The sequence below is a fragment of the Tauraco erythrolophus genome, chromosome 15 (genome assembly GCF_009769465.1).
Source record: "Tauraco erythrolophus isolate bTauEry1 chromosome 15, bTauEry1.pri, whole genome shotgun sequence".
In the NCBI taxonomy this organism is placed as follows: domain Eukaryota; kingdom Metazoa; phylum Chordata; class Aves; order Musophagiformes; family Musophagidae; genus Tauraco; species Tauraco erythrolophus.
In genome coordinates, this window is record NC_141479.1 from 631938 (window position 1) to 643556 (window position 11619).

An 11619-nucleotide genomic window follows, 5' to 3' on the forward strand; every position below is an offset into this window, starting at 1 on the left:
ACCCAAACCGTTCTATGATTCTATGTTAGGAGGGGTCTTGTCTTGTCAGTGGAGACACACGAGTTCTGTCATTGGGAGATCTGAGTGACACAGTGAGCCATATACTGACACCCATGAAATCCTCGAACAGGCCGTGAACTTGTTTGGTGGAAGGCCTCAAGGCTGAGCTGGATCCTGTCCTGCCTTTCCTTTCTTGGCTCCTACATGTGATACAGAAGTTGTGAATTTGCCCAGGCTTGGGTAGAGGAATGGCTCCATGGGGCAGCCCCAGGATCACTCAGCTGAGTATCGTAGCGAAGCACCAACTGGTGCCATGCCAGCTTTCCATTTTCCATGAGAGGGAAACGGCCCGGCTCTTCAGCCAGTGGCAAAGAAAGGAGCTGAAGAGTTTTCCCACTTGCTAACGCACCAGAAAGTTAAAACCCTAGCATTTCAAGAGCTCTGCAAGCTATCCTAAAAGAAATCTGAGTCAAAAGGTGGCTTTAAGAGCAGGTCTGAGTGGCACCTTAGCTGCTGCAAGAGTTTGAACACCTTCAGCACAAGGAGGAGTTGCCCTGGGGTAAAGCTGCGTGCTCAGCAGTCGTTTCCATCTTCCACATCTCGTTCCCTGGGCCTGCAGGACTCTGGACATAACCACAGTGCCCAGGCTCTGTGGTGACATTCTCTAGTGTCTTACCACACATGGAAATAGTGTGGTGAAACAGGAAGCTCCTCAAAATTAAGCTTGTAAAGCAGGGGAGCGTTTGCCTGCCATGATAAGAGGGTAATAACCCTTGGTAAGCAGGTTGGTCTGTGAGGGGCTTGTCTCACAGCGCTGCTGTTGTTCCCTTTGTGTTTACCAGCTGACTCACAGCTGGGATTTCTTGTCTGTCTTAGACTGTCTTGGAACGCCCTTGGTGATGGAGGAGCCCAGGAGCTGGCCAGCGCTCTCCCAGAGATGGAAAAGCTGAAGATGTTAGAGTGAGTACAGCCCTGAGAGCGACCCCAGGAAGATGACTTGGTTTTCTGTCGTTGAGCCTTCAAACACAGCACTTCTGAAAAGGGGTCGGATGTTTGGAACAACAGACGGGCTTTGGCACTTCAAATTCTTGCGTAGCATTCTTGCTGCATGCCCCAAGGGCCAGCCTTGCTTGGGTGATACACAGCACAGAGGCGTTTTTTATTTAAGGTGTTGGCAGTGCAGGTATCTAAGCAGAAGCCAGTCTGTGAAGGCCTCTGGTTTGAGTCAGGGTAGACAAACTGGTATTTCTAGAACATGACTCATATCACCCAGTGACCTCATGTGAGCTGCTTCGTGCAAGCTTTTAATTCTCCTTAGTGTCTGGGATAGTCTAGATGGGTGCTGTGCTCAGAGAGCCTTCCTTTGTGAAGGCCTGCAGCAAGGCGAGCAGTCCATCCCCAGGATGGAGTGGCCAAGCTGTGGGTGTTGGGCCATAGGAGCTCACTGGAAGCTCAGATGCAGCTGCTGCACTGGATCCACAGTGCAGCCAGCAACTGGGGTCCGTGTCACTGGTGGCATCACAGCCCAGCCCTGTTCATGGGAGAGACTGTCATCTTCTGCTCAGGAGCTGGTCATGGAGCTTTCCACCCCTTGGCCCTTTGCAATATGTGGTATGTGTCTTCCATCTCTCAGCTGTGTGAAGATACTAGTCTGCAGGTCATGGGGTCAGGAACTGGGGGCAGGGAAACTGCGTAGTAGAGCCTGGCGGTTTCACAGGTACCAGCAGGAGGGTTGTGCCTGAGGCAGGAGTTGTTACTAGCGTTTTTTGGCACCACGCTCACAGCAGGATGTGTCAGAGTGCTCCAAGGGCAAGAGATCCTAGAAGTCCTGTTGCTAGAAGGTCGTAGGGAGCAGTGTCCACATGCTTCTTGCATAAATAGGGCCTTGGTCACAACGATGAGGCTGACGTAAGTTGCATGGCGTTGCTGTGCTTGTGCAGAAGTGTAGCTCTTCTGGGGCAGGAGAAGGAGCCAGTGATTACTCAGCTGGTTTCCACTCTGGATTTGGTTTTGGGTTTTAAAACTCTCTTTTTGTTTCTAAAACAGTCTGGAGAAAAATCGCATTGGCGCCCGTGGGGCCACAAAGCTAGCAGAGGAACTCGCCAAGTGCCCGGAAATTCAGTTCATAAGGTGAGGAGGTGTCACAGAGCTCTGTGGCTGGGTACCGGCTCAGCAAGGGGGCATTGGGATGACCAGTCTTGGGACAGATGTGACCTGTGCCAGCCTGCTGCCCTGGGTTAGCTGGCATGGAATAGGATATTGCAGGGGATGCAGAAGCAAGCCAAGTAGCTGAGGCCAGCTCCAGCGCCACCCCCTCAGAAAGTCCTGGGAAAAAGGGACTGAAAAGCTTACTGGCATTAAATGAGGCAAAAGTGAAGACTAAGTTGTGTAATGTCCCCATCGGGAAGTTTTCTGTCTCTCGTTACGTCTGGTTTCACTTCTGTGATACGTTCCTGCCCTGTCCCACTCTATCCCGGGATCCATATCTTGCAGATACTTGGATACCTGATCTTCCCCACTCTTGTCATTGCTTCTCCAAACCCTGTGTATCAAACTCCACTAGAAACCTCTTGTAGGAGAGACCCAGTCATCCTTCACTCATTTGAAAAGTCACTCTTCGGAGAGCGCCTCAGATAATTCTCTAGTCATTAGATCTAAGGAGGAAATTCTTCCCTCTGAGGGTGGTGAGGCACTGGCACAGGTTGCCCAGAGAAGCTGTGGCTGCTCCGTCCCTGGAAGTGTTCAAGGCCAGGTTGGATGGGGCTTTGGGCAACCTGGTGTAGTGGAAGGTGTCCCTGCCCATGGCAGGGGGGTTGGAACTAGATGCTCTTTAACGTCTCTTCCAACCCAAACCATTCCATGATTCTATAACACAGGTCCTACAGCCAAGTGTCTGCTCCTACCTGAGCTGTCCCTCTGGCCCAAAGCAGGCTCTGCCTTCCCCAGTAGTGAGAGCAGCCTGAGAGCAACCGCTGAGGAATGTTTATGTTCCTGGCTGGAGCTTGGGACCCCTGTGTGCTGGCTCAGCTTGGTGGGCACATCAGAGCACACCGTCCCTCTGACTCCTCGGGGCCCTCTGCTTCACACGGTAGAGACCCAATATGGGAAGCTTTTGGGTAGACTCCACCGAATGAGGTAGATGAAGAAGGGTGGCTCATGTAAATCAGCTTGGTTGTGTGTAACTGAGTTCTTCCTCTGCTTTCTGAGATCCTGGTGGCCTTGAGGACTTTTGAAAGCCTTAATCTCTCTCCCAAGCCAGATAAGTGAGTCTGTCTCAGCAGGCAGCTGCTGGGTTGCTGAGATACGGCCATACATTGCTCCTGTCTCACTGGTGGACCTGCTTTGAGGAAAACCCAAAGCTGCTTCTTCCGTGGTGGTTGACATGCCACCTCCTCGCTCACCGCACCTAGTCCTACAGTAACACGTTTGCTGTCGTTGTAGGCTGTGGGACAACCCAGTGCCCAAGGAGCTGGCCGCGAGTTTGACAAGCCAAGACCCAAGACTGTGTTTCTCCTTCTACTAGCAAAGCAGAGCCCTTGCCTGGCTTGGAATTGCTCTCCGTCTCACACTGCCCTCAAAAATCGCACTGAAGAGCCCAGGAAGTCAAAGTTCCTGCCGTTAAAAACTAACTTTTAGGTCTTCCTTCGTTGCACTGAAGCGGGTGTGAGCACTTAGTGGTGTTTCGCTTCTCGTGAGCTTTTGTGATGCGGAAAAGCAAAAGGCTGTGGAGAATGGCTGCTGAGCAGGTGGTGTTCTTGGTGTGAAAACACTGGGACTCTCCTCAAGAGGATGAGACGCGTCTGCTGAGGCACTCGGAAAGCCAGCGGAGTATTTCATCATCTTTAACCGAGATTACAGCACCTCTTCGGAGGATGAGCATTGTAAAATGATTTAGGAACCTGTTGACCCTGTTCCAGATGCACTCAGACAGGCTGCATGAAAGTTGTGTGGAGCTGTGTGTGAAATACCTCTGTGTGTGCTTTGGTGGTTTGGTTTGCGTCGTAGCAGGCTCCTTTTCACACAGAATGGGCCCCAGTTTCCTAGGAGAAGCTTCAGGACTTTGGAAATTTGAAATCTCCCCAAATGATCGGTATTTATACTGTGATAACACGGGAAGGCTGATGTCGCCGTAAGTTTCAGTGAGGAACTTTAAAGCACTGAGGTTGTCAAAGACTTTGTGAGAAAACTCAACTATTCTGCGTGAGAGAACGTGCACTGTGGAGCATGTCCACGTGCCGGTTCCATAGACCTTTGTGAGTTTCGGGAAGACTCGATTGCACTCATGGCTTTGAGGTGGACTGAGGGGTTCATGTAGCTTGAAACATTGCCCACAGGGTAGATCCTTTTAAGCCTTTGCTCTTCCCTGAATCCCACCGCCTACGTGTCACTGGGCAATGGGTGTGGGACCTGTGAGAACTGAAGAGAGAAGATCCCAAACACCAAGCTCGCTGCTCAGCGGAGGAGATGGGCTACAGCACGGAACGCCGGCTTGCATTGCAGGAGTGCGGCCACATCGTCCTCTTTATTTATGAACTTGTATTATAATGTTTTCCTTACGTGTTTGTGCTGTAAATATTTAGTCCTTGCGGTGGATTTATTTATGGAATTTTGGTTTATAGCAGGGTTTGCCTGGGGAGGTGTCACTGGTCTGGTTTGGGCAGGGCAGGCATTCGGAATGAGGTGGAAATGCTGGTCCAGCAGACCTTTGTCAGAGGACAGGGATGGCTGGTGCCTGTTGTTCCTGGGGGAGCCACTGTCCTTTATTTAAAGATCAGCATCTGTGAGATACAGATGTTTTTGCGTGGAGGTAGGACATGTTTTTGCAGAGACTGCGCTCCGAAAAGGGTTTAAAAGCTGCTACAAATTAAAAAAAGTTGGCAAAATTCCTTATCAGGCCATAATTCAATGAAGTAATGGAGTACCTGAGATTCAAACACTGGCATTTAGGAAAAGCTTCACCAAGTGTGGCATTTATTTTCGTTCTGTCCTTTCAGCTCTAGTTGACAGATGCAAATCTTCCCAGCACCCAGCAGAGGAAGAGGGTGGCACAAAAGGCGCCGTGATCACGTACCGAAAGGTGTCCCAGTGCCCTTAGCTCCTCCCAGCTTTCACGGTGAGTGTGTTTGTCAGCTGGGCCCTTCCCTGGCCCTGCTCTCCTGGGACTTCTTTTGGAAATACTGGAGGTTGAACGGAGTTTGCAGTAACTCTCCGTTTGCTTACTCCAGTCCAGGCTGTGAGCTTGAAAATCCATTTTTTCCTGCGTTTGAAGCAGCGTTTTAGTAGGACTAAGTGCTATGTGTGATAAATAGTAGAGGCTGAGTTTTACTCGGCATGAAGAAGGAAAGGAGGAGGATTGGACTTTCTAAAGCACTTTGTGATGACCATTTTGTCATCTTCGAAGATGTATAATGTCCCTATCAGGAAGTTTGTTGCATCAACTCTAACCATTCTATGATTTGATAGTGTCCATAGCCAGAGCCTTTTGCTGTTACCACAGCCCCGTGTGCCAGGGAGAACCAGCCGGGATGGCCGTCAGACAGATCTTTGTTCAGCTCCATTGTATCCTCCCCTGGTGCCACCCACTCCTGCACTCGAATTTGCTCAGGTGTTGCCACCATTTATTTTCTTCCTTTACGGGTGTGAAACACTCCTTCTTGCTTATTGTTTTTTCTCCTTTTTTTGTTGGGTGCAGAAATGGGCTGTAAGTGAATAAATGAATGCCACTGTGATGAACGCCTGTCTTTCCAGGTCAGTTTTGGTTTCCGAGACTCGGGTGCCACCCCTAAGTGGCCGCCTTGGGTAGAGCAGCGGCTGTAGAGAGATCTCCTGGGTTTGGATCACAGCGGTGGGTCGTTTTCCCTCGCGATGAAATGTACTATTTGAAAATAAACGTCAAGCCAGGGACTTGCAGGACATCGCAGCATCTTTTCCAGAACACCAGGTGTCAGCAAACCCCCAAAAATGGGAAGCAGTTGTGCGTAATCCAGCAATTTTGGCTAAAATTGTGTCGTTTGAGCGCGTGGGTTGCATTTAAAAGAAAAATTAAGATTTGGATTGAGCTGCACGTGAAACATGACAATGCCTTTGGTCCCTGGTCTGTCTCTTACATGGAATGCCAGGGACTTTGAGGCCGCCCTTCCCCGTTGTGCTTCCCATTTTCATTGCGCTGCCGGTACCCATATTCACAGCTTGCGGTCGTGTCCGAAAGTTTCCAAGGGGAAACTGGGGGTTTTTGTCCAATTTCGAGGGGTTAAATGAATCTTCTGGTAGGCAGGAAGACACGAAGCCGCTGGGGATTGTGCGTGATGGCTGAACACCAAACCGATCCCCAAGCAGATCATTAACGTGGGCCATTTTTGGAGCTGCTACGATTCGGTTTCAGATTTATCGTGGTCCAAAAATGGAAATGTATCAGGATGCTCCGCACACCCCTATTGTTTCAGGCCGCCTGCAGTCTCTGGAAGACAATGTCGGAGCTAGTCAGTACTGGTTTCATACACAGAAGGGATTTTGCCTCCTGAGACCAGATCTTTAGAAAGAAATACACTGCTGTAAATAAACACAGTGCTGGGGACGGTGAGGAGCCCGGATTGCGTGCTCAGAGAAGCCAGAGCCAGGCCAGGCTGGGCTTTCGCACGCGATGGCTGCTTGTCTCAAAGAGCTGGCAATGCAGTCGCCCTTTCCCTCCGCTAAAACCAGTTCCAGGTAGCGCCGAACCTCCTGTGACTTGGAGGCATCGCACCAGGCAGGAGAGAAAATGCGGGAAAAATTGGTTTTGGAGAAAATAGGCACATTGGCATCGTGAAATACTGGCTGCCTCTCCTGATTTCCCCCAAAGCGACGTTTTTAAGCCCGGAGCAGGGAGGTAGGAGGGCAGATCCGGCACAGACCCCGCTTCTCCTACCGAATTCCTCTTTCAGGTGTAACCTTGTCTCTTCCTGTGATGGTTTCTGGATGAGTTTACACAGAAAGAAGGGGTTTACTCCTAAAAAACTAGGCTCAGCTTTTAGGTGGATGTTTCCTGCACTGAGCAGGAGCGGTCATGACCTGTGAGCCCGTCTTGCGTCCCCTGCCCCGTTCCTGGGGTGCCAGGAGGGAAATGGGGCTGGCAGAGGGTGTGGAGACCTCCTAGGGTCATAGAATGGTTTGGGTTGGAAGGGACCTCAAAGATCATCTCGTCCAGTGGACACCCTCCACTACACCAGGTTGCCCAAAGCCCCATCCAACCTGGCCTTGGACACTGCCAGGGATGGGGCAGCCACAGCTTCTCTGGGCAACCTGTGCCAGTGCCTCACCACCCTCAGAGGGAAGAATTTCTTCCTTATACCTGATCTAAATCTCCCCTCTTTCAGTTTAAAGCCATCACCCCGTGTCCTGTCACTACACACCCTTGTCCAAAGCCCCTCTCCAGCTTTCCTGTAGCCCCTTTAGGCACTGGAAGGTGCTGGAAGGTCTCCCTGGAGCCTTCTCTTCTCCAGGCTGAACAGCCCCAACTCTCCCAGCCTGTCTCCATAGCAGAGGTGCTCCAGCCCTCGGATCATCTCCGTGGCCTCCTCTGGACCTGCTGAAATGCTGAAAACGGACTCGAGGCTTTGGGACTCCCCTGCCTTTAACAGCTGGAGATGCAGGAGAGGGAAAGCTGGCCGGGGGGAATACGGGCTGTGCTTATTTTGCCTGTGGTCTTTAAAAGCGCCAACAGAGCCCGTAGTAAAGGGCTCCCTACAAATGGAGACGGTTTATTTAACCCGAAGCCTCAGAGGGAGGCTGCCAGGCTCAGTGCCCTGTCTCCGTACCAGAAATATCTACCCAGATATCCCTGACGCCTGGTGATGTGTCCGTCAAGCATCAGGTGAGGTTGTTAATGGTACGTTGGGTACAAACCCCGGTGGCACCAGGCTGGAAAAAGCACCTTGGCTCCTTAGGGTGAGCGGGGTGACGGGGGTGTTGCGATGCTGGTGGCTTGGGCTCCCCTTCCAATCCCGGGGTACTGCCTCTTTTCCTTCTTTAACCAGCTTTTTTTTTCCCCATAGGAAGTGACATCAGTGAACTATCAAAGGACACAACGTCCTCACTTGGCCCCCGTCCTGGTTTCGGACCCCATCCTGATTTTGGACCCTGTCCTTGTTTTGGCGAGGTGATGCTGCCCCGAGAGCACCCACATTACCCTGGCAGGGCGAACGGCCCCCCTCCAAAAATCACTTGGCTTTTGTGGTTTTTTTGGTTAAAAGATGTTGATCCAACCAAGTTACGTTTTCATCATAGCTGGGCGGATAACACAGGGAGGAAAAAAGAAAAAGAATTCCCAGTTTTTCCACGCGTTGGATTTTTAACGTGTTTTTTTTCTATTTTGCGGTAAAGCTTTCGGTGCGAAAAAGCGAAGTTTTGGGGTGGATTTATTTTTTTTTTTTCGCGGGGGGGGGCTGCGTTTAATCCGAAACGTGTGATGCTCGTCCGGATGATGGGTGGGTGGGTGGGTGGGGGGAGCCCACGGATGGCCGCGCCCGCCGCCCGCCCCCCGCCCCCCCGCTCCCCGGCCGGGGGGTGGGCGGTGATGGCGGGGGGCGGGCGGCGGGCGCGGCCGTGGCCGTGGGGAGGTGCTGAGCCCGCGGCCCCGCGGGAGCTGCTCGGCCCGGCCCGGCCCGCGGCGGTGAGTACCGGGGACCCCCCCCCCGCCCTCGCCGAGGATGCCGTGGGGGTAACGGAGGGGTAAAGGGGGAGAGGAGAGGCGTTAGGTCCGGTTTGGTTTATAAAGGGGGGACGACGACGGTTTATTGCGGGTCGGGGGGTGATGTTGGGTGTCGTGGGGGGGGGGGGGGGGGGGGGGGGGGGGTCGCGCTGCCCGGCTGGTTGTGACCCTGGGGTCAGGTTCTGGATGGGGACCTGACGGGCAGTGTGCCCACTGGGAGTGCGTGGTGTCCCTCCTTCCCCTGGGACAGAGCCTCTCTCCCCTTCGACGGACACTCCAACCCCTGGGACAGACCCTCCTGCCCTCAAACAGACCCTCCATCCCCTCGGACAGACCCTTCAGTCCCTGGGACAGACCCTCTTTCACTTCTAACGGACCCCTCAGACCCTGTTCTGTCACCTCGAACAGCCCCTCCAACCCCTCAAACAGACTCTCTGTCCCCTCAAACTAACCTTCCAACCCCTGGGACAGACCTTCCAACCCCTGGGACAGACTTTCCATCCCGTTGGACAGACCCTTCTTCACTTCAAACAGACCTTCCAACTGCTGGTACAGACCCTTCAACCCCTGGGACAGACCTTCCAACCCCTGGGACAGACTTTCCATCCCGTTGGACAGACCCTTCTTCACCTCAAATAGACCTTCCAACCCCTGGGACAGACCTTCCTTCATCTCAAACAGACCCTCCAACCCCTGGGACAGACCCTCCAACCCCTGGGACAGACCCTTCAACCCCTGGGACAGACCTTCCAACCCCTGGGACAGACCCTGCCTCCCCTGGGACCGCCCCTCCCCATCACTTCGTGCTCCCCTCCCCCAGCCCAGGCCCCTCTGTTCCTGCAGGGTGTAAACGTTGTCCCTCCTGTCCCCGTGCATCTGCCCCTAAAGATGCTCAACCACACGCGTGACCCCCAGGTGGACACGGGGTGCTGGTGGCTTCGCTCCCCAAGGCTGGGCATGTTTGGTAGCGCTTTCTCCTGGCAACTGCCGTAAGTGCCGCTCCTTCTCCTCCAGCGTCGAGTCGCGGGGGGGGAACTGGTGAGCTGAAGGCTGGGGAAGTGCAGAAACGCTTCTTCGGGAGCTGGTTGCAGCCCGATGGTGCTCCAGCTGGTGGTGGTACCCTCTGTGCGGCACGTTTTTGGGTTTACGCTCGCGGATGGTCCCAGCCAGACACCTCGTCCGCCGAGCTGGCGGCGACTGGGGCGTTTCGTGGGGGTGCTGGGAGGATGACAGGCAGGGAGGTGTTTTCCTGTCAGCTCCACCAGCCTGAGGACCTGATGCAATAAGTCTGCGTGTGAGTAACCCCGATTCAGGCGAGTGGCTGGATTAAAGCCAGCGGGGCTGGAGGACTTGGTGGGTGATGCACCCTTCGGAGCTGGGCACCGCGGCGAGGGTGGAACAGGGGAAAGAGGTGAGCGAGAGCTGAGCTTTGGTGATGGAAACAGCTCCGGAGGGCTGGGTCCTCGGTGCCAACTCCCCAAGAGGCTGAGCTGCTTCGCAGGAAGGAATTGGGAGGATTCCCATGAACTTCGAGCCCCACCTTGGAAGCCTCTTGGAGATGCACTTGAACCTTGCTGGAGGAGCTGGAGTCAGAATCAGGCCGGTGCGAGCGCAGCCCGGGGCTGCTCAGTTCTGATATTGCTTCCCCCTGCTGCCAGCCTGGGCATCGGGGGCTTTCGCACCATGTGATGCCACTGTGCTTTCCAGGGGTCGGAAAATGTTTTAGCGCAGGCCAGAAATCGCATCCCGTCGGAGGGGCAGGGAGCAGAGCGATGGGAGGAGGAAGGCTGGGTGCGAAAGCTTGGGGCACGTGGAAAGGATCTGTTTTGGAGCCCTGAGCCGGTGGAGGATGTTTTCCTGGAGTAACCTTGGGGAAACGCTGTGTTTGCTTCGGTTACAGCTGCGCAGTAGCCTGGGTCGTACGTTTTCTGGGGATGTGTGTTTTTGTTTCTCTGCTCTTGCCCCTGGAGCAGCTGGACTGGGATAACGTGGAGGGATAACCTGGTGAGGCTTCCAGCTACCTCCAAAAGTGCTCCTGCCTGCGGCATAGGCAGCCCCTGGCACTCGCCTTGGGCAGACAAGCAGTGCTGGAGCTGCTCTCCGAGAGCCCAGCGTCCCTCACCACACCAGGGACGGGGTTTGCCAGCAGCCTGCCTCTGCTGGCACCGTCGGCGTGTGTGCCCCACTGTTCCCAGGGCCTGCTGGGTTGGGGTCGCGGTGTGCATCTCCCGAATGGGTTGCAGGCATCGTGCCAGCCCGACGCCGTCGCGGGCAGGGTTGTACGGCCGCCGGTGTTTGTGATGCCGGCTGTGATGCTTCTCCCTCCCCGCCACCTTTCCGGGCTCAGGCTAAAGAGAAATGAGATCATCAGAGCAGCATCCGTGCATCTCGTCCTGGGGACACCCATGCTCCTGGGATGTGTGCTGGGGGACAGCAAGGGACCCTGTGCCAGCTGGTGTGGTTTGTAAAGCCCTTGCCCCGGTGCCTGGCGAGCACCACAGGCCCTGTGCACCAGTGTTTCCAGCATGGAAAAAATCCTCTTAGGGTGTTCACTGCCGGGTGAAGATGCTCTTTGTCTTGGGAGGGGGATGTCTCTGCTGTGCATCCCAGGCAGCCCTCGGCTCCGCTCGGCTCCCTCACCCCAAAACAGTGGGGTACGTAGTGCTGGAGCGGCCACTGGCTACCCTGTGATTTACCAGTCTGCCCAGTTGTAAATCGTATCGGCTTTGTTCGCGTTTTAGCAGTCTCGGCGCGGTGTGGGAAGATGCTGGGAGGAATAACTCCTTCCCTTGCTCCTCTTACACCCGCCGGAAAGAGTTCAGTGGAACCTGTGCCCGGGGAAAGCTGGCCGGAGTCGCTCGTGCCACCATAAATCAGGGCTTGTTCTGGGGGAGCCGCCGGCGTGCCGAGAACGTGCCGCCGCTGAACTGGTG

General features: G+C 54.3%; 1 protein-coding gene across 3 annotated transcripts in view; it reads left to right on the top strand.

The window, feature by feature from the left end:
- The window catches only part of NLRC5 (NLR family CARD domain containing 5), a 52483-nt gene extending 46749 nt beyond the window's left edge, over positions 1-5734 (top strand). For 2 of the 3 annotated variants that reach the window (XM_086621127.1, XM_009984825.2), the window contains exons 46-48: positions 877-960; positions 2047-2130; positions 3442-5734. In XM_086621127.1, coding sequence (XP_086477253.1) covers positions 877-960; positions 2047-2130; positions 3442-3523 — 250 coding nt within the window. In that variant the 3' untranslated portion in view covers positions 3524-5734. The remainder of the gene's footprint in view (positions 1-876; positions 961-2046; positions 2131-3441) is intronic. The other variant, XM_086621128.1, reaches the window with a different exon arrangement.
- Positions 5735-11619: the final 5885 nt, after the last annotated feature.